The sequence below is a fragment of the Anticarsia gemmatalis genome, chromosome 6, assembly GCF_050436995.1.
Source record: "Anticarsia gemmatalis isolate Benzon Research Colony breed Stoneville strain chromosome 6, ilAntGemm2 primary, whole genome shotgun sequence".
In the NCBI taxonomy this organism is placed as follows: Eukaryota; Metazoa; Arthropoda; class Insecta; order Lepidoptera; family Erebidae; genus Anticarsia; species Anticarsia gemmatalis.
This window is the reverse complement of record NC_134750.1, coordinates 5,895,548-5,918,688: the sequence shown is the minus strand read 5'-3', so window position 1 is coordinate 5,918,688 and position 23,141 is coordinate 5,895,548. Positions and strand designations below refer to the sequence as shown.

The following is a 23,141-nucleotide window of genomic DNA, read 5'->3' as shown; positions in this document are numbered from 1 at the left end:
GTGTAAGTTTAGTCAGCTTTTGACTGATGATGATATAAATAAAATAAAAATAAAAACCAATCTACAATGGTTTACTTAAAATATTCATACAATATCCTACATACATGAAAGAAAGTAATTTTATCCTAATGGCAATAAATTGTGATCCTCCAAAGCTATAAACATTTTGTAAAAAAGTACAAGTTCAATACATTTTTCTGAAATAAGTTACCTACTAGGAATAGGTACTAAGTATTTTCCGTTACGTATAAATATCTCAGGGAATTACCTCAGTTGCCAGTGAAAAATGGTGTGTCATGTTTGTAAAATCGAAGACCGATTTACAGAAAATAAAACTCAAGTTTCATCCGAAGATTTTCTAGAAGAATCTATGTTTAAATTCTACTGGTATTTGAAGGTAAATCGACACAGTGGAAGCGTCCCCGATTTGTTGGAAACATCGATTTTCATTCTGTTCCAGTTTGTTCCTATTGTATAAACATATTGCTGATGTGTCGGAACTCTGATAACGTGTACTGGTTCTATTTCAAAGCCTGTATTTTAAGTTCAGCATTTCCCATTCCTTTGTTTAGTTTATAGTTGAGGTGTTTTAGTTTAAAAAAATTGAATGTTGTGGCACATTGGGCATTCTGAACGTGCCAAAGTTAACGTTCAGAAATATTTTACAATTTTGTAGGTACACATAGACGCATATTAAACGTTATGTTAGTACTTTTCTTAATTTCGCTAAACCTACTGATTTATTATATATTAAAGCCTGGATAATCTCAGACAATATTTGCATGCGGACGAAAATATTGTAGTCAAAGTCTAGTAATTTGCAAAATACAATACGATATTGATGCAGTTGCTGGCTATTCGATTAAGCTGAAATTTTGCATGCATGTCATGGTGTTCATATTTGCTATGTAAATTCGATGACTAAGCAATAATATTGTGATTCTAAGCTAATACAGTGGCTAGATTAGTCAGCATTATTATCGAACCATTCAACAGTTTGCACTGGTCCATGGGTTATGATTAGATTGACACTATAATTATAATATTAATGTGTTATCAACATTTCGAAATTGTGTATTCATAAACTTTTAATTTAGTATTACTATCCTACAAATTGCAGTATCGGTTAAACCTGACATTCTGACGGTTTTCATCCCATGGAAAATTATATTCAGTCGGTTAGACTAACTAAACTAATAACAGATTTAGAAAAAAAAATGTCACATGATTGCCGAACATACATTGCTATTGAATATTAAATTTAAAAAACACACAGTCGTATATAAAAACGGAAAATAGTATCGTAATCGACTGCACTGACATCGTAAAATCAATTACTAACCCGTATTTGTTCCTCGATTCTGTACCACTATCGACTACCGACAACCGGCTAGCTATCGAATTTTGACATTTAGAATGTACTGCCAAAATGTTTCCTACGACATCCGCCAGAGGCGCTGATCAGATTTTCATACAAAATTTCTCGATGACAGCTCGTTTGTCGGTAGTCGATAGTTGTAGAGAATCGGGCTATTGGCCATCATACCCAAGATTTAGTATAGTTCAGGGACATTTTACATGATGCACGTAATCTATCCCAAAGGGGAAGCTAATAGCCCACTAATCCATGGTACTCCGAGTATAAAATGATATATTTTTAATACCATAAAGTGTCAGAAGCAAACACTCCCCAGTGGACGCCGCGTCATGAATTTGAAGTAGCCAAGTGATCATTAATTTTATTCGTAGGATATTATTTTAGAAAGCAAATTGAATGTGATATTAAATTTTATATAAGAATTAATGTTCTATTTGCTAGTCTCCTGTTAGATGAAATTGATAAAAGTTATGAGGGAATACAATTTATAGTGAGGATAAGATTTTGAATTTCTATGTCATCGGATCTACGGTTGGGTTCGCAATTTTAAGATAGAATTAACTACTAAAGTTTAAAGAAAGTAGTACTTACATGTTTATGTCATTTTGATTTCGGAAAGGTAATCCAACACTTACCCACTAGCTGTGTATTCTAATTTACTAATCTTTTTACGCGATACAACAAAACATTTCAGTAAAGTTAGTAAAGTCAGTAAATAAGCAAGTTCTTAGTATAAGCGTAAAATTGTACTCGGAACCTATTCAGCACATCGGTACAATAAAAAATCCACGGTACTACTTTATACTGTCGAACTAAACCAAAAAGTGAACGATTTGCCACTAACTAATCCATATGTCTAAAAAAAAGTTACAAACGTGACTATTGAAAAAAATATTTTGTACTAACTTTTTCCTATTCCTATTGAACGTTTAGTTTTCATTACCTTAATTGGATAAAACTCTCTATTGTAGAATTTTATTGCAGGCTTTAATTGCAACTGCGTTTAGATTTACATTTCGACTGCACTGCGCCAATGGGACTTGTTTACTGACACATTTGATATCAATGAATAGCTATGCTGACAATTTGCTATTATTGCTACAGTCCACCTGCTGTTTAGGTCGTAAACGGGCGGCGTAGTTCCTACTAGTTTCAAGTACGTAATGTACTAGATTTTGTACTAAGTACCTAATAGATTTTGACTAGACAAATAAGGATTTTTTGTTTAACCCTTTTTTTGTATGGATTGCTTGAAATGACCGTCACTAGCTAGTATTTTTGTTAGGATTAAATAAATGATTAAGTTTCAATTACCTTGTTGTAAATAAAAAAAATCCAAAGCTCTAAAAGTAATCGCGTTTACATCAGTATTCGTGATTTCGTTTCAGTCTTTCTGTGCATTTTAACTTTGGACTTTACCTTTAAGCCTTTCTAATATTCTATTTACCAAAACCTGTAACAAATATCTGTGTGCTTCTAAAATCGAAAACAAGAACAAACAATCTACAGTAAACAGAGATTGTACATAAAACTAGAAGTGATTTGCAGACAATTTGTTACTCGAGTGCTCAACCCGGAGTGCACCCATAAGTTGTCAACTCATGATGGATGAGAGAGCACGGAACACATATTTGTCTATGAAGAAATATCCCGATGATTTGTGTTCTATTTGAGACAATACATCTCTCTCGGTTCGATAGCATTTCCTACAGTAAATTACTTTGATTTATAGAATAATAGCCGCAGATGTATTGCATTCAATATTGAGGTCTAATCATATTATGCAACACGTTTCAAGGGAGCATGTAATAATTTTGACTGGATCAATTACATGTCTTGCACTAATTATGCTACTACATACTTACGTCTGTCCCATGTACAAACATATACATAATAATATACCGTTTATAACATTGTCCCTTTTAAGTAAAATACCAACCCAAAAAATTACGATTTTCAGTTTTATTACTCGAAGTAATTTTTATTCCTAAAAGCACACATTCCACGAGAGTCGAGAGTTATAATAGCCGTTGCATAATATAGCGGAGTCGTGTTCTTGCAGTTCGGATTCACAGTAGTGGTCATCACAAGGGTCCCACCGGACCATGCTGGGTGAAATATGGTGCCATAAATTACTATATTATCGCGCGCAGTCGATTTTATGCCACCGTTCTTGAACGCTTCATTACCTACAAACGCTGTCTCTATGGTAAGTCGGCTTTACAACCTTGGGTCTAGCTATTGACTTGTTTATTATCTTTACTTTTTGATGGTAAAATCGTTTATTTTTCTACTATCTTCATCCCAGAAAATCGTTTTATTTGACGACGATTACGAACTGATGATGATTTTAGCAAAGGAAAAACAACAAGATTATGATGTCAGCGTAATACAAAAGAAGTTTGGAAATCTCCGCTCATACAAAACGCATACTTTTTAAAACTAGCCTGTTTAAAAAGTACCTGAGACTTAATTTTGACATGTTGATATTTCAAAATGTTTATTCCAAATTTTTACTTGGTTCTAACCTCTTTTGATACTTCAAAACAATTTCATAGTTTCGGAATTATTTGTCACTTCTAATAACTAATATTGTCACTGTAGTCGGTATGTATTTTTTAGTATGTACACACCAATTACGCCGAGATTCTGATCCGATTTACGTGATTCTTGTTTTGTTAGTCGCGGTATAGTTGTCATTTGGTCCAAATATACATTTTTTTAAGTTTGGTTCAGTTGTTTATTTTAGCATTTTTATTAACTTTAGCAATTAATATTTCATGACAGATTGGTAATATTTTTAAAGTGCATAATGTCGTCATGTGTATATTATTCATCAACATTCTAAATAGTGTCAAGAGACCTGTCACCTATGATAACTCGCTTGAACCTTTATATTACGAATAAGGATAAAAATATTTATATTCATTGTTACTTCGGAATTATTGGAGGCAAGTCTTGTTTTCGGCACAAATTAAAGTAACGGGATCACCAATTTCCATGGTACGTACCAATATTATTTTATTGAATTTGTTATATAGAGATAAACTTAGATACATGTTGGTGTTGATTAGAGTATTAGACCGAGTTAGGTTATAAAATTTGTTGTTATTAAGTTCATAATTTGTTTGACAGTTTCGGAAGTTGTTTTTCTATTCTCAAATGCTGCTTTTGTGTGTTAAAAATCGTACCTAATTATCATATCGTAAGACGTTTAAGTTCGATAGAGAGGTTAATTTCGATGGCAACGAGTTTGAGTATTACGTATCTCAGTTGATAACAAGTGTACGTTAGTTTGATGGTCACTACTCAGTACATTGCTGCTTTAACTTAACGAATTAAACACTTGATTCTAAGAGATAAAACAATGTATAGCATAGTGTTCAAATTAGGAAGTTTGGTTAACAAATACGTTTGAGATTGCCGCGGGACTCATAGGGGGAAAATATATTAATAAAGTTAGAAATAACTGGGTTAGGTGTAAAGTGAATCATATTATATTTAATTCTTAAGTGCATTATAATGAGTAACCCAATTAAAATTAACGATAACATATACTAGTGGTCGCAGTAGTCATCTACATTTATATGTTTGTAACATTTTTGAACAATAACTCAGTTTAGGTTATATATATATATTCTAAAGCCCGTATGACTCTTAAATCTCCCCGTGTACTCAAATGTACTACTAAGATGATGCCTTTAGATGCGTCTGTCGACGTGTAGAGTGGGCTTTAAAGTTTTATGTCAAACAACGTGACCTTCAACATGATAATATCTAAGTATACATATAATATTGTCTCGTTTTAATAACGTAGTAACAAACAAACTTTTTTCTTACAGATGAAGTTATTCTTCGCGATAACATTGCTCGCGTTTGCAGAAGCTGGTTTAGTGAAACCAAACAAAGAATGTATAACTATCGGCACCAACGTGTATGAAGAAGAAATCCTTATGAATAATGTTCCTAGTCCCTACCAATTGGCCATCGACTATAATACAAACACGTTATTCTTCAGCTACTCATATAGTTCATCGATTCCGTTTAAAATTGTTTACCAGAATTTGAAAACGCACGAGCATGGTTTAGTGAATGGCATTAACTCCGGTTTTGCAACGGCGGTGGCAGGTGGAGATGGCATATCTCATACCGTCTACATGGGAGGTAACGATGGCCTGTACGCATTTAACTACTACACTAAGAACGCGACTCGTATTGCCGGCCTTCCCGATATCAGTATTTGGCAAATGTTTTACAAAGACGGCCTGTACTTTACTACATACCCACACGAAAAGGTATTTTTCTATAAAAGTGACGAATTGATTGAAGTACCAGAATTAAGAGAAATAAAGGTTATGGTACTCGCAGTTAAAAATAATGGAGACTACGTATATTGTAATTCGTCTGGACTTTTTACTTATGACAAAACTCTTAAGAAGACTGTATTCCTAGGTGATTATGTAGCGAATGGGTTCACAGCAGATATTGATGGAAACTTGTATTTCTCAACTCCAGGTGGTATTTTTTACATTGATGATAAAAAGGGTGCGATCACGGGTTTGGCAATGTTTGAAAGCATTTATGGAGTAGCTGTAGATAAAATTGGAGCTATCGTTTACGGAACAGATGATAGTGTTCGCAGACTAAGGCCTACAAAAGCAGATTGTGCTGTTAATACAGATTTAAATCTTACAGAAAACGAGGTTTAATTATAAAATATTATAATTACGTACTGAAAAAAAACTCATTTTGAAACCGTTCAAACTCTGCGCGGATAATTATGTAATCTCAGATAGCTATAACACTTGTATAAATGTATTAATTTTATTAACTGACACACAAAATAATATTTCTTTGTATTATCACTTACTTAAAGTAAAGATTTCCTAAAATTATATAAAAAAGAAATGTAAAACTTGAATAAACGTGAAAGGATATTTATAACTTGTTTTTTTGCTTTTACCTCCTAGCAATGATTAATAAATTCAATTCATTTCTAGTCAAACAGTGTTATGTAAACCTAATACGTGTTACTTAACATTAGAATGAATTTACAGTATTTTATATAAAACTTAATGACCGAAACTGATAGTAATTTTGTAAAAGTATAGTAAGCAAGTCCAGTAACGGGAAATAAACATGCGATTGGAAATATTTCACTCATTACAAAACGAGCATTAGTTCGAAATCTATTAAAAAATAAACTGGCACGTTTGATTTTCGTAATGTTTTATATGAATATTTCTAATTTCTACTGGAGATTGTTTCAAAACAGTTCTGTAGTTTCAGAAATATCTTTCACTACCAAAGATGTATTTTTGATAATATTATTAAAGGACATAATGACATATTTTAAATGTTAATCATCAACATTCTTAATAGCACCAAAGGACCTGTCACCTATGATAACTCGGTTGAACCTTTATAATAATTGTTACGAATAAGGATACATTATGGAAATTATTGATATTCATTGTTACTTTAGAATTATTGGAGGCAAGTCTTGTTTTCGGCCCAATAGGATCTACAATTTCCACGGTATGTACCAAGATGTTTTAGATTATATAATTTGTGTTTATTAGAGATGCATTGTATATTAATTATAGTCCGGCATTATAGCACTGGTAGAGTTATAATAGTTAGTACAGTATATTATTATGAAATCGTGTGAATAGAATGTTACAAACAAAACTTAACGAAAACTAACCTAAAATACCAAAATCCCAATATAGAGTTTCTGACAAACGTGCACTTCAAAACTAATAGAAAAGTGTCGACCGTTTGGTACGGAAAGGTCATTGACCTGCATTGAAGAATCATTTAAATATGCTTGAGTTTAGCGCACACATTATTTACAGGGAAAATAAGTTATTAAAATAAGAAGTAACTGGGTTAGGTGTAAGGTGAATCATTTTCTAAGACATACCAGTTGAAATACCAATGTATATGAATCAACTCAGGGAAAAATTCATATTAATATTATTAAACACTAGCTGACCCGCGCAACTTCGCTTGCGTCACATAAGAGAGAATGGGTCAAAATTTTCCCCGTTTTTGTAACATTATTCACTGGTACTCTGCTCCTATTGGTAGTAGCGTGATGATATATAGCCTATAACCTTCCTCGATAAATGGGCTATCTAACAGTGAAAGATTTTTTCAAATCGGACCAGTAGTTCCTGAGATTAGCGCGTTCAAACAAACAAACAATCAAACAAACAAACTCTTCAGCTTTATAATATTAGTATGGATTTTGTTTATTGTTAATTGCATTATCATGTACAAAACATTTAAAATGAATGATGACAGACTATCAGTGAACGCAGTAGTTACTTATATTTGTGACAATTCTTATCAATAACTCAATTTACATAATATTAATAATACATATTCTAGGAAACCTTTTGATTACGGTTGCATGTCAACAACAAGACATTTAATATGATAATATCGAATTAAATAATATTGACACGTTTTTAAACACGTAATAACACAGATTCGTGTTTTTTACAGATGAAGATATTCTTCGCAGTAACATTGCTCGCGTTTGCGGAGGCTGGTTTAGCGAAATCGAAACTAAAATGTGTAACTATCGGTACAAACGTATATGAAGAAGAAATCCTCATAAAGGACCTCCCTAGTCCTTTTCATATGACTATCGACTATGATACTAACACGTTGTTCGTTAGCTACTCATATAGTTTATTTATCCCGTTTAAAATATTATACCTGAGTTTGAAAGACCATGACTATGCACTAGTCGACGGCATTAAAATAGGTTTTGTTACAGCGGTAGATGACAATTCTCATACTGTATACTTGGGAGCTAGCGACGGCCTGTTCACCTTCAACTATAACACAAAGAACGCGACTCGTATTGCCAGCAGTCCTGATCTCAGTATTTGGCAAATGTTCTACAAAGACGGCCTGTATTTGACTACATACCCAAATCAAAAGGTCTATCTGTATAAAAACGGAGAGTTTACCGAAGTGCCAGAATTTAAAGAAATAAAAGTAAAGATACTAGCAGTGAAAAATAATGGAGATTATGTATATTTTAATTCTTCTGGACTGTTCACTTATGACAAAACTCTTAAGAAGTCTGTATTTCTCGGTGATTATGTAGTGAATCAGTTCACAGCTAATATTGGTGGTGACTTGTACTTTTCAACACCAAGAGGTATTTTTTACATTGATGATAAAAAGGGTGTCATCAAAAGTTTGGCAATATTTGAAAAAGCAACTTTGGGTGTATCTATAGATGGTACTGGAGCTATCATTTACGGAACAGATAATAGTGTTCGCAGAATAACTCCTTCAAAATCAGATTGTACTGTCAATCTTACAGAACACAACATATAATGTACTATACGTACTCTACAAAATCGTACTTTTATTATTACTATTTAAAAGTCCAATTAAGTGATTTCCGATAACTACTTATATTATATGATTGATTATTTTTATTAAATTACTCAATTTTATGTCTAATATTGTATGATAATATCTGTACGTAGAAACGTAAGAATGAAAGGAAAATTTTGTAAACCGAATAAACAAGAAGAGACTTTTACAAGTTTTTTTACCTTAATCACTAGCAACGATTAATAAATTCGATTAGTTTTATTTTATGTAAAGATATTTGTATAATAAATTAAGTCCTGAATATTTGTTCAGCCTATAACAATAACACACAGCGGGTGTTTTACGATGCGTGAAATAGCGCCGATTGTGATATTGTACGTAAATTTCTAGTTGCATACAGTGTTATGTAATAGTAATACGTGTTTCTTTCGCAATATAAATGAATGAAGTGTTTTTAGTGAGTTTAATCAGTTAATTATACTTTTTTTGTTTTTTGCAAGCAGTTTGTTTTGAAAACCTTTGACTGTCGTGGAGAACGTGATACTAACAGAATATTATATAAAATGAAATACATTTCAGAAATAATAATAAGGTTTGGCAAGATCAGAAGGTAAGAAGAGTGGAAAACACAGATTATGTAAAAATAAAATTGTAAATTATATCTCCGATGAAGATTTTTATATTGGAAATATTTATGTTAAGTTTTACTACATCTGCAGAAACGACTAATAGCTCTGAATGTAAAAATATAATAACGATCCGTAACGAGACATATGAAGGAGAAATTCTACTACACGATGTTAAAGGACCTTATCATTTAGCAATCGATTATATTACAAATACGTTGTTCTTTAGTTATACCGTACAAAAACCATATCATAATGTTAGTAAAGGCCTCATACCAACGTTTGAAATTGGCGTCCTTAATTTAAATACAAAGAATTATAGTTATGTTAAAGAAATAAAAGGTGGTTTTGCAACTGCTGTTGATATCGTAGTGAACAATAATAAAGTGTATATGGGAGGTGAAGACGGTATCTATCAATATGACTATGAAACTGAATCTGCAATAAAACTAAATATAACAAATTCAAGCATCCAACAAATGTTCTTCAAAGAAGCGCTGTACTTCACAACTTTTCCTGAAGATAAAGTTTACAAATATGAATATGGTATATTAGAGGAACTACCAGAATTTGCAAATAAAACAAAAGTTAACATGTTAGCTGTGAAAAATAACGGTAATTACCTGTTTTATAATTCATCAGGTTTATACGTTTATGACAAAACTAGGAGTACGTCTATCAAGAAAGCAAATTTTGCAGTCAACGGCATTGCATCAGATGGTTATGGATATTTGTACTTGGTGACGAATAATGGAATTTATTTTATGGATGACGATAACAAACTTACGAAATTGGCGAAGGTCAATGATCTTTTCGGAATAGTCGTTGATGATATTGACACTTTGATATATTCGAATAGTACTAGCATCATAAGGATTATTGCAACTGATAAGGTTTGCAATGCAACTAATTCTACGAAACTGGCGTGACAATTAAATTCTCTTTCAATTAAAATTGTAGTTTTGATGGCTTCCTTAACATGATTATAATTTTTATGTATATGTCTTGAATATTATAATAAAATAAGTATTTCTGTATAACACAAGATGTTTGACAGATTAATACAACATTTTGTTTGACGTTACTCCACTGTGAGGCGTATAAAAAATATAACAAAAGCAGAAAAATATGGTTTAGAATTAAAATAATAATAAATATTACTCAAAGATTATTTTTTCATATAATTTTATATCAATGTAGAAGAAGTAGTTAACTAAAGAGTAGTAACTCCTGATAAAATGGTACAATACACCTGTAATATTAAATTCATGAGAATAAGAGGCATATTTTGTTTCTTTTACAAGGCTTTAGTGGCTTAATAAACGGGGCTCCGATCGTAAGAAGCAGTAAAGAGGGCAGGTAAGATATTGCGTCATATTTCAACCCGTACGCCACATGCTTTTCATGGCGTTTTATAACACAAATACCCTTTATTCCGATGAATTTGCACTAAAATACGTTTCTAATTGCATACAAATAGTAGCATTATGTGTACTTATTTTTACTTATGTCTGCTTTATGCTGGTTTTATATAACAGCAAAATTTATTCGATTGGTTTGGGATTAATTTGTATGATAAGTTTTTGCAGCATTAACTAATACCTTCATGTTGTGGTATTTATTGGAATTAGTATTTTAGTAAACATTGAACATGGCAGTGCCTAATACCATTTTAGACGTAGTACTCAGGAATGCAGGTTTTGGTCGCAAAGTACATAATATAGTCGGCAGCCTTAGTATTTTTTTTCTGAAAGTCATCTTATTCAATAATTTTGGAGCTGGACAAATCAACTACTCAAAATAAATGGCATAAAAAGTGGCTTTATCAATAAAAATCCTTATGAATCAGAAGTTCATTGTGAGTTGTAAAATATAACATATTCGATCATGTGTGATTTTAGCGCGAGCTTCGTTACGGCTTATACGAACTTTCGTGTGGCATAAATTATGCGGCAAAGGAACGTTTGCTCTGTAATTCATTTCACGGTTCGTTAGCTATTTTAACGGACTTAAAAAAGGCAGAAGACCCGCAAAAAGACATGTTAGTCTTCATAATTGAGTTTAGAGTAGTAGGACTGTACATTTGATTCTACTCGCAAGTTGATTGTCAGCTTAAACACTACTTAGCATGGGCAACGTTGCAAAGAAAAATAAAAAGGCCGAAAACCTAGGTGCTTATAATGATATTTTGTATCGTGAAATTTGACACAAAGTAAGCATTCTATAGTATTTTTAACAAATCTTCAGTTAAATGTTATGATAAGCATAATAAAGTCCTTTGAGCATCAGATTATATAGTAGCATAGATCTATACTAATATTATAAAGCTGAAGAGTTTGTTTGTTTGTTTGTTTGTTTGTTTGTTTGAACGCGCTAATCTCGGGAACTACTGGTCCGATTTGAAAAATTCTTTCAGTGTTAGATAGCCCATTTATCGAGGAAGGTTATAGGCTATATATCATCACGCTACGACCAATAGGAGCAGAGTACCAGTGAAAAATGTTACAAAAACGGGGAAAATTATGATTCTCTTATGTGACGCAAGCGAAGTTGCGCGGGTCGGCTAGTATAATATAAAAACAGTCTCTGAGTCAATACTTTAATTTTATATCTCTATAGATATAAAGTTAAACCTATATCATCAAAACATAGTTCACCAAATAGATCCACATAATCAAATAAAACTACGTTACAAAGTCGTAATCCCGACAAATTATTACTCCGTAAATCTCGATAAAGGGAACATTCGTTGAAGCTTTTATGAACTTGAAATAAGAAAGGAAACTAAGTCATCCATTTCGGGCGAAAGCGTTTACCCCGCCAATGTCTGTAACTCGTAATTGAATTCAACAAAGAAGATAGAAAAAAGTAAACTTTGTACGTGATACGAAAACGGGATTGGAGACTATCAACACTTGTTTTGTAAGTCAATGAGAAAGAACCAATACTGTTGTATGCCTACGATATCAGTCTTTAAGAATAAATCTGTGTTAGCAATAACAAATAACTGTTAATGTTTATTTATGAACACAGTTAAGGCCGAACAAGCTCGTTACTTAGATCTATTTACGTCCTATCGATACATAAAGTACGAATGTAATTGCTCAATGTATTTTCCCCTCAGTGTGGACGTTATTCTGTAAGAGTCGGTCATTTACAAGTTAAAGCAATTGAATGTAACATATTAATTTAGATCAATTGCCAAGATTGCTTTAAGTGTTAATTATATAAATAATATTTTCCTGCTGTACGTTTTTGAGCGCCCTTTATTATATTGTACTATTCCATATAACTATTTGGTGTAAATATGTACGTCACGTCAATATATCTACTAGTTTGCTTTACTCAAATAGTTGAGCAAATATCATCAATGTACATTAATCGATAGTAGGCAGGAGTGTCTTGTATCCAGCACAATACCCATGTACTTTCATGAAAATAATAGCTTTATGCAATATAGAATATAACCTTACTAGTCCCATAAAGCAACAAAAGATAAAATGTCTTGTAATTTAATATTTTATATCAATAGTAGCGTCTAATAAACTTGTACTGCATTTAAGTCCTTTCACAAAAGCATTTTGTTTCAGAAACAAGAACTAATTTCTTACAATAACAAGGATATTGCTTAGCGAGACAACGTCGGACATCTTCGTAATAATACCATTGCGCGGAATAAAAAGCTCTATGTTTATACTTTATTCCCTTCGCGGGCTCTTATTTGCTAAGTAATTAATTTCCCCAGTATTTTATTATTAAATCATAAGGTACTTTATTTTACGTTTGAATATGACTTGAATTACTTATGAACTTCTAGTTTAGGTGCCTGTTATTAGGTCGTTTGATGTTTGACGTGAAATACTAAAATGATTTTACCTAATTTCTTGTTTAAAGTCCAGAAAATATTTTGAGTCTCAGAATTTAAATGTTTAATATACTAGATACATTTTTGTGCATAAAAAAAGTTTAGAATATGTAAAAAAACCGTATATCGTACCTACCATCAAAATATATAAGACATTATGTTATCTTTCGAATTCTGAAATATTTACTTCTAAAAGAAAGATAAAAACATTCGAAATATAAGTCTACGAGCACAAGATTTTTTAATCATTAATATGGCCTATAATTAAGTTTTCATCTTTCCCGTGCACTGGCTTGTCTGTACCCTAATGAGTATAAGGGTAATAGTTCTTGATTCAATATTTAATTTAGTCTTCACCCTGTCTTGAAGTGTCTTGTCTTAACATAATATTTAATCAACTTAATATTCTAAGAAAAACTGAAAGGTAGAAGAGCTACAAAGCTTGAAGTTTAGTGCCTTTGCAATTATGTTTAATCAAAGCTGATTTAATATACTCTTAAATATAGTAGCGTCGAGGAGCAGTGTGAGTGAAATTAATTTGCTTCTGCCGAAAGCTTTCAGAGGTTCCGGAGTGATATTAAATTTATAGTACTTATACATTAAATAATTTAACTTGAATGTTCGATAAAGAGATTTAACGGATGAATTTACGAAATATGCGACATATTATTATTTTCCGGGATTACGTAAGCTGTAATAATCGAGCTTAAATTAAAATTCAGAGGAGAATTTTAAATTAATTATTAAGTACAGTGATATTGCATGGAGTGATTTTATATTCGTTGAGCCGGCCGGGGCTCTTGTTAAGCGTTCGTAAATTTATGATTTCTGAACTGCTTATTCGTTTGAATTTACTGAAGGTTGATTTTATCATTTGATTTCAAGAGCGTGAATGATAATTGTACCATCAATTGACGTAATTCCATTTTTGTTTTTGATAGATTCACTGCATGTGCGTGGAATGTAACTTGTTGTAAGATCTTTTTTGATATAAGCATAAAATGTACACAGGAGTATATTTTTTATGTTGTTATTCTCATACTATTCAGTGCTAATACAATATTTGTCGAAAATATTCAATGAAGGCAGATAATTTATCTGATAATGTAAGTAATATTATCACCCATGAACAAATGCTCGCAAACGGAAACCTTGCGTAAAAAAATATTATAAGCCTCGTGAAGCGCTTAACCTCCCAAATATTAAAAATATAGTAAGCCTTATGACCACACTTTAAATTAAAAGAGGTGAACGAAAACCGTGGAAGCGTGGCATTTTTTGTTTAGCGGAAGGACCCTAGCACCCAAATAAATCATTCATCGGTACGGTGAATCAATATTTGGAACACAGAGGGAGGCCTTGCAATATTGCCACGGGCCTATTAAAATAAGGGAAAATTATGGGCTCCATTTTAAATGATACTTTTATTTTTACGTTTTAGATGAAAGCCGAGTTTTGCTTGTAAGATATTCCGTATTAATAAGGGCTTAGGAAGAAAATATATATCCTTTTTTAAACGAATGGTTGTTTTATCTCGCCTCTCTTATGATATTTTTAGAGTGAAATAAAAAAAGACAATGTTGTCTGTTACGTAATTTTGTAATAGACAACATTGTGTTATGTTTTTTTTAACCTTTATTTTGTGAAGTTTTAGGAATCTCTCTCACATATATTTTCTATTTTAAGAAATTATAGCTAAGTTAAATTTTAATGGATATTTGTCTTTCTAATTTACATCATGTGTCACTTTTTTAGATTTTAACGAAATAAGTAGTTAGTTCACATATTCTGAAAGTAAAAAAAGTTTTCTTAAAAACGAACATTTTATAACATTACTCTCCGTTATAGGATATTTTTACTAAGAAAACCTATATACCGTCTTACATTTTTCTTAAAAGCAGAAACTGTAAGAAAGAGCTTGGAAAAATACTCTTCAACAGAAAATAACTCTCACAATCAGGCTTAGAACTGAAAGTACTAAATTCGAATACCATTCCTCGAGTGAAAATAAACTATGTTATTGCCTCTAGCCTTGTTCCTCCTAGACATTCCATTGAGGATCTGAGTTTACCAGCTGAATTTATAGTCCAGTATAAATCACGACGACAAATTATGTGAGTCGAATAACAATTTCGCATATCACTTACTCTTTATTTCATTTGCTAACGAATGACGTTTTATGGCACATAAACTCTGCAGTGAGGCTATAATATCTTCTAGTGATAACAAGGCTTGTCGTTTTATAGTGGGAAACCAATCAGTGCGACCTACCACCCCCCTTGCTTACAAACAAAAAGATCATGGTGAGAGGGTAATTTAGCAAAAGATCGCAGCTCCGCTATCGCTGGCCACGTTATAAAGACCATTGGAACGCTCCATGCAAGAAGAGCTTTGTGTCGGAAACTTGAGTAGTAACAAATCTTTTATTTTCTTTTCTCGTTTAATGACGTGTACGACAATCTCTCATCCAAAGTAGAAAAAAACGCTTCCTATCGCCTCACTACAAAGGGGAACAATTCCTCTACATTTTGTGATTTTATGAGATTTTTTTTTATTTTTCCCCGGTTCCGGTGGGTGAGTGGGGAATGGGATAATTTGGGTGAATATGTCACGAGCGTTACAATGGAATAGAAGTCGTTGGCATTCATTATTCGAGGTGGCGAGACCAGGCGCTGCGACCCGCCCATGTTTGTGCCCGTCACTGACAGACGTGTTACACTTGCGGCGCGGTACACTTCCAAATATTTTTTGTATACATTTGTGTATAAACGTCCAACTCTTCCTTCGGGTGTCGTAAAAGGTGACTAAAGAAATGAGTGGCACAAATCCGACTGCCGCGGTTGTGATTATGGAAATATTTCCCGAGGGAGGTTCATTATGACGGCTTATGAAGTAGGCTTGATAGGGGACATTCAATGATGTAATGATGATGACAGCGCATTATTTTTAGTACATTTCTTCTTGTTTATTTTGTTTTGTAATAATATTATGACATCATATTTTTTATTACTTTAAAATGATTATGTAAAGCGATGAATTTTGTTTGTTTCCTAAACGGTGACATACCTAAACTAGCGAATAGACAAAAGTAAAGCATAGCTTTAAACACATTAACTACTAAAATAACCTATTTCTTCGGTGTGGTTGTTGCAATAAACAACTGGTTAATTTTTCTTAACTGAAGTGTAAACATCCAGACATTTTCACACAATGGTAAACGGTAGCGCATAATAATTTACGCTAGGTACCACCTATATGTCACAGTTCCGCCCCACAAAACCTTTACACCGCACAAACCGAGCTCCAAATAATTCATTTATAACGAATGGATGAAAAATCAAATACACATGCATAAATACATGAATTAAAGCATTCGTCGCCGATGCGAGCGGGAGAAAAAATAACTCAATTGAATGGAGACCAATCATTGTAATGAAGCTAAATAAAACGACTGTTTATTCATGTTGAATACCGTTTTGTTACTCAATTAAAAGTTTAGCAAATCATTCTATGATGATTTCTTTCATGAAGATACATAGAGGTATATTTTTGAGCAGATACAGCTTTCCTATCTAAAGAAAATTAAGGAGTCGATATATTTAAAAAAATCCTTTGTCCGCTTTAAAAATCGTTCATTCCATGGACGACGGGGTATTGATAAAGTGGCTTTTTTTACACGGCGTTGTCGTTCCATCTCCCCGAAAGCCTTGCAAATCGCCTTTGGGCCGGCTATAGAGCAGGCTCTAATGAAAACGCCCATTTATTCCGTTGTCCGACTAATGGAAAGGATATCGGTCATCCTGATTCACGATTTAAACAATCGTAAATTGTATTTCAATGATGGAATATTGAGCGAGTCGTGATTTTGTAGAATTATTTCAGTGACCTTGATCTTCAATAGTATTTAATTTAGAGAGAAAAGAAAAATATTTTAAATAAAATCAGTACTGGTTTGATTTTATAGATCTTTTACTTCGTGAATAGTTTTTTTTTTCTTAACCCAATACTGTCCCACTGCAGGGCAAGGGTCTCCTCCAAAACGAGGGGGAGGGGTTAGGCCTTGAGTCCACCACGCTGGCCAAGTGCGGGTTGGGGACTTTGCATGCCCTCAATAAATGTGTTAAATTAGAATACAGATTTTAATTTAAAAAAACTATTTATCGAGCGCTTCATGGAATACCATTTCATTTTCTAGTTTGATACACGAAGTTCTGTGACGTAATGAATTGAGTGGAAGTTTGTTCAAGGCCTTGCTGTCAAGCTAAAGTCTGGAAGCAGTGGCCCACGTTAAGCAAGTTGTTACTAAGACGGTCACGTTATACCTGTATACTAAATACTTGTACGTTAATTAAGATATTATGACAATGTAGACAAGTTAATCCTCAAGTAACATGAAATGATTAAGACGAGACATGAATAATTAAGTTTCATATTTGAGGTATGTATATTTTTTTGACTATATAGCGATGATGCTATGTTTTACTGGTGTCAGACAAGACGCATTGAATAGTAGGTAAGTAGAAGTATAACAATTACCATTTAATTAAGTCTTGAGTATGGAAAAAAAAGAAACTAGTTTTACCAGTTAATATAGAGTACCTCTTCGATAGAATTCAGCACATAAACCTTATAATCTAATTTGAAGTGCAAATGGCGCCGTTTAATATTTTCACAGCCAACTTCAAAAGCACAGCTTGCAGCTCTAAACCTAGCCGATAAACCACTACTTTCAATAATGATAACGGTTTTTCGTTTCAATAAGACTCAGAATCACGTTTGTCCCAATTCTTTGAATACGTGAGTAAAATTTCCAATGTTAAAAATTCAATGGTAGAGATATCTCTAAATGTTCTTTTGTTACCTAATATAAGATTACTAAAGGAACGAAATAAGTAGGCCTCCCTTGTTATCGAATTAATGGAGTGAAAATGTTATATTCTTCTTTTTATACTCGTGTTGAGCGAAGATTTATAATTACACGTCGACTGCTAATGATCAAGAGGCTACACAATACGTATTGTTCTTTATGTTCTTTGATGGGAATTATATTACATTTTATTATCATCGTGGAATATTCGCTTTTATAGTAGATCAATAAATTCGGTCTAATTTAAACATTAAAACTTTTTAATTGTACAGATTCTACAAATTTATATAAGATTCAATGTACAATTAGTTTATTCAAAAAGATATACACACGACTTAACATACAAATTTTTTAGACTATTGTTTAACAAAGAACCTTCTAGGCGCTCCGATAACTCTTAACATTTTATTTTGCGTCTGTAGTCTTAAGCGTAAATAAAGAGATATTGTAATGTGCTTCAAATAAAAATAGCATCGATAGTATGCCGTTTTTGAAGCAGTAAAATCTTTCAGATTTATATAAAAGCCTGCAATCTCAGGCTCTACGTATGCAGGCGGTAACTGCGCATTTGTAAATATCTTTCGAAGCTTGGGATTGCTACTATGATTTAGAGGCTGCGAGGCTACCTCGACGTTTATTAGTGTGAGTTTGAAATCGATTTCCAGTTTTTGTAACTGCGATTTTTCAGGTGCAATTTTGAATTTAGGTACCTAATCCTACGTTACGAAAATTTTCGCAAAGGAAACAAAACTATTTATTTTAATACGATACGATTCTCTACGGCTGGTAATGTCGCTTAACGAGAGTTTGACATTTAAAATCTACTGAAAAAATAGTTCTTACGGTCCCTGCTAGAGGCACTGATTCGATTTTATTCAAAATTACCTGATAGTATCAGTTATCGATAAAATATAAAAGTAGATAATCAAGGTACTGAACTTTTAAAATAAAGTAACTGAAGCTTAAATATGTTTCGTAATTTCGTTGTTTAAAATTAGGTATTTACAACGCTAGTAAGTTGCCCAAATTGCCTAATTTCATGACCTTTGTCGAAAATCTGGGCTTTAATGTTTTACGTGCCTAGATTTAAAGTACGGTGTTAGTTGAGTCAGTGCCGCGTTAGGTGTTCTTAAATTCATTCATGAGTTTTCTCATGGTCGTGACTTCGTACTCACTCTTTCGGTTTTAACGGCTTTCAATTTATTTTGGACCAAAGAATACGTTTTGAACAGAAAATCGAAGTCGTTGACGCTTGATTGTGTTCGTGTCATTTTGTGGTTTATATTCTCTTAATAGCGAAATAAGTAGGTACTTGCGTTCACTAAGTTCGAGTTTTTGTATAGTATAGTAGCGCTGCAGATAATATAAATTCAGAAAGTTATGTTTAAATACTCTTATTATTCACAGAATCCTTTTATCAAACCTTCGGTCATCGACCCATGTCCGTAGTCCAACAAAGTGGGCGTACAAAAATGAATGGGTACCTCGACCCTTTCTAAATTCATACAAATAATCCGTTTCTTTATTTGTAAATAAATCCCGGACGTCGACTTCCCTTCATATCCATGGAAATCATCTAAAATTGTTCTTAGAAAAGTCCCATAAATATTTCCTGCACCCAGGATTTGTCCATGTCACGGATGGCGTCAAAACAAATTTCCTCCATAAACTTATTAAAGATTTAGCACCAACTAACTTAAAGAAGTAATCGAGGGACCACAAAAAGTTAAATTGCTCAAGTTTTAATTTACGGAACTCTGTAACTCCTTTCGCCGCATCTCCTGTTATGAAATTCATAAAAATGTGAACGGTCATTTTGTATTTAATACACCAAGAGTGCTGGCAATGAACGGACTTTATCTCGTAATGAAATATAGTCTGCTATTCTTGCTGCATTTTTATATTGACTTAACACTAAATTATAAAACATCCCTCTTCAAAACGTAACTATTATATTCAGAAAATGTATTGCATAATAACGAAGCAACAGTATTGACTTTAGGTTTATTCAATTCAACAGGGAGACTATGGCAATACCTTAAACTTATCATTTTCTAGTTTAACCAGTTTTCCAGTTGTAATTTGGGAATTGGACCCAAATGGAATACATTTGATCTCTAGTTCAATTTACAAAGTAGACGTAACTGTATGCAATTTGCAGCGAAGTCCTAACAACGCTTTTGTCAAGCCAAACAATTTAGTTGATAAAATAACAAGATTATGTCGGAATTTGGTGAGCAAGTTGTGCCGACCACGTTGTGTTGGTGACGTAGTAAAACTTTGACGATAATAGGATCTTGATGCAGATTTAACTAACCCCAAGACTTGTATTAGTATTGAAACTTTAACAAAGTTTGAATCAATAGAACACGAGATGGTTTTGGAATTTGATGGTTTGAAACTGATCGGCTGAAAGCAAAGTGTTTGACCTCTTTAGATACGCCTAAACTTTAGATAAGAGTGAATCCGTACTAATAATATAAATGCGAAAGTCTGTCTATATGTCTGTCTGTCTTCGACGTTTTTATGGAAAAAACCACTAAACCACTGTACCAAATTGTTATGGGATATTAACATTGCATTGAATTTATTTTTAAATCAACCATTAAACTGCAACAACAAGCGATGACACTTTTCAGGCGGCAGAAACTAGTCAGTTAGTCCTAAAAAAAATTACGTTCTATGTGAAAAAGACGCATTTTTACCATTTCGTATTTTATAAACCATTCCCAAAATTAAAACCGGTTAATTCTCTAAAGGGTTAAAAGCTAAACATTTTTTGACTAACCATTAAGGTATTAAGATGTTTTAGCTTTCACTTTGCCAAACTTTGCTTACAATTTGAGTTGTTTTGAATATAACTTTACTCTCAGACTCTTCAAGTAAAATAAATCTATATATAGGGGCAGTTATTAAAACCATTCTTTTCATTTGTTATTCGTAAAAGAGCAAATAAAATATAAGGAATCGTACAAAAACATTTAAAAAAAATTACATTTTCTAGGCTTTTTTACTGGGTTTATAGCTGGATTGGTTATCCATGTAACAGTTTGGCTTATCAGAATTTGACAATGGCCTTTATACACTTACAGCCACTTTATGTATTGAATAGATAATCTAACACTTAACCGTCAGCCGTGAAATTGCCCCTAAACTAACCTATGTTACAATCGTACGTTATGTTCCAGTTTATTTTTTCATACCGCGGTCATTATACTTCAGGAAATCAAAAGACATCTCTCCAAAGATCAATTCATTGCACAAGATTGATCACGAGATGTAATAACTTTTCCTATGAACAATTTACGGCCCCTTCCTGCAATGTCATTAGCTGATCATTTATAATGGTTCTGTCCGATATCTTGTTATCATATCTTTGGCAAATTTTCCAATTATTACACGTATTTAATAGCCAGTAAAAGCTATTAATCATTTATTGTGTGATACTTTTAGAGAAGATAAAATACAAGTATGAAAATGGTGGTATCAAGTTAGAAATTTAAAGTAGGTACCTACAACCCGTAAAAGTCAGTCTAGATAGAAACTATCGTGGACTTGATCCTAATGAACCTATTGATGAAAACTTTGTGGCATGAATGTCTAAATATATCAAACAGTTATTCTTTGTACTTATGAATCATTTTATTAATGCCAAATTAGTCACTTCGCCCGAAACTCGATAACGGCTCGACCTATTATCTTTTTCTTTTTATGAAAAAGAAACAGAAATACATGCAAAAATTTTTAAAAAAACATCACACCTGAGTGGAAACGAGGAAGATTTTTCTTTACAAAATAAGTATAATAATATCTAAGAAAAGAGAAAAACATAATAATAATATTATTTGTAAATAAAATTACCTTCTTAAAAACTCATTATTACTCATTTTGGTTGATGTGATAAAACAACGAGGTCCCTACTTAAAGCCAAGCTATGGCGATGCATAAATTAAGTGGCTTTTAAATTATTTCTGTAACCTTGTTAACGTTTAATGCGCTGTTGTAGATGTATGAGTTTTCACGTGTAATTTGTTTTAATTATATTTTCATTATTCACGAGATTGAGGGACAACAGAAAATATAACGGAACCGAATTCTGCATAGAACTGTTCGAAGTTGTTCGTCAAATCTAATGGAAGTAAATATTCCCCAAGGAATATGTATATTATAAGGAGAAAATTTTTTATTTGAGGATAGACTAATTATATTTTTCTTTATAATTTCTCTAATTTAAACCACAGATATATAGGAATAAATCTAGTTCTCAAAGAGTTAGTGTGGAAACTTTATAGGTATCAAAGAGATACGTTGAGTGGTCTTTAAGTAAGAATGGTTTACAAACACCACCTTAGGTATATAAAACGATGGCGTTGAATAAAAAAGGGCTGTAAGTCCCCATGCATTTGTTCTTTTACCACGACGGGACTTGAAACTACTCGGTTTCCGAGTGTGTAGTAAAAGTTTTTCTTAATATTATTTGTATATTAAAATTAAGTAGGTTTTTATTAACATATTTCAGCTGTATTTTTTATTAAGTGTACGTCTCGAAAAGTGTGAGGTTTACGTAAACTTCAAGAAAAGAACACAAATAGTGCACGCAAATAAAATTGAAGTGAACTGAACAAAACCCGGTGTATCATATAATCTGAATATGAAATAGCACACACGGCAAAGGTGTAGCATTTGAGTCAAGAAAACTGAATATTAGAGTGAATTGGATTTTTCCATTCAAACTATAAAGCTAGAATATTTTTACTACTTTTCGCTCCTAAAGCTTTGCCGGACGTACCGGTCTGACCTTTGACGTATAGACGAATGGAATGAAATCTTTTAAACTCATATTTCGCCAGACCAATAAAATGTAACTCACAGAGAGCTCTGCAAAATTTCTATAAAAGGGTTTGTTTACCTCCAAAATGGAAGTTATTCGCAGATAGAATTTATTTTCTCAAAGAAGATACCAGACGGTCGAAGGACCGATGTAAATACAAAAGTAAAAGTACCTATTCTATGTCAATACATAAGGGAGAACAAACAATT

At 32.6% G+C, this 23,141-nt stretch overlaps 2 protein-coding genes across 2 annotated transcripts; both read left to right on the top strand.

Annotated features, from left to right (window-relative positions):
* Positions 1-4,105: 4,105 nt before the first annotated feature.
* On the top strand, positions 4,106-6,322 carry LOC142973592 (ommochrome-binding protein-like). The gene is made up of 2 exons (XM_076115446.1): positions 4,106-4,381; positions 5,221-6,322. Exons 1-2 carry the CDS (start codon positions 4,379-4,381, stop codon positions 6,085-6,087), a joined length of 870 nt encoding a protein of 289 aa, XP_075971561.1. The 5' UTR covers positions 4,106-4,378; the 3' UTR covers positions 6,088-6,322.
* Positions 6,323-6,797: 475 nt separating this feature from the next.
* LOC142973591 (ommochrome-binding protein-like) lies at positions 6,798-9,404 on the top strand. The gene is made up of 2 exons (XM_076115445.1): positions 6,798-6,916; positions 7,892-9,404. The coding sequence occupies exon 2, from the start codon at positions 7,892-7,894 to the stop codon at positions 8,738-8,740; it is 849 nt and encodes a 282-aa protein (XP_075971560.1). The 5' UTR covers positions 6,798-6,916; the 3' UTR covers positions 8,741-9,404.
* Positions 9,405-23,141: the final 13,737 nt, after the last annotated feature.

What these genes read in the sequence shown, in the direction of transcription:
- LOC142973591 (XM_076115445.1), top strand. Translation starts at nt 7,892, where the DNA reads ATGAAGATATTCTTCGCAGTAACATTGCTCGCGTTTGCGGAGGCTGGT.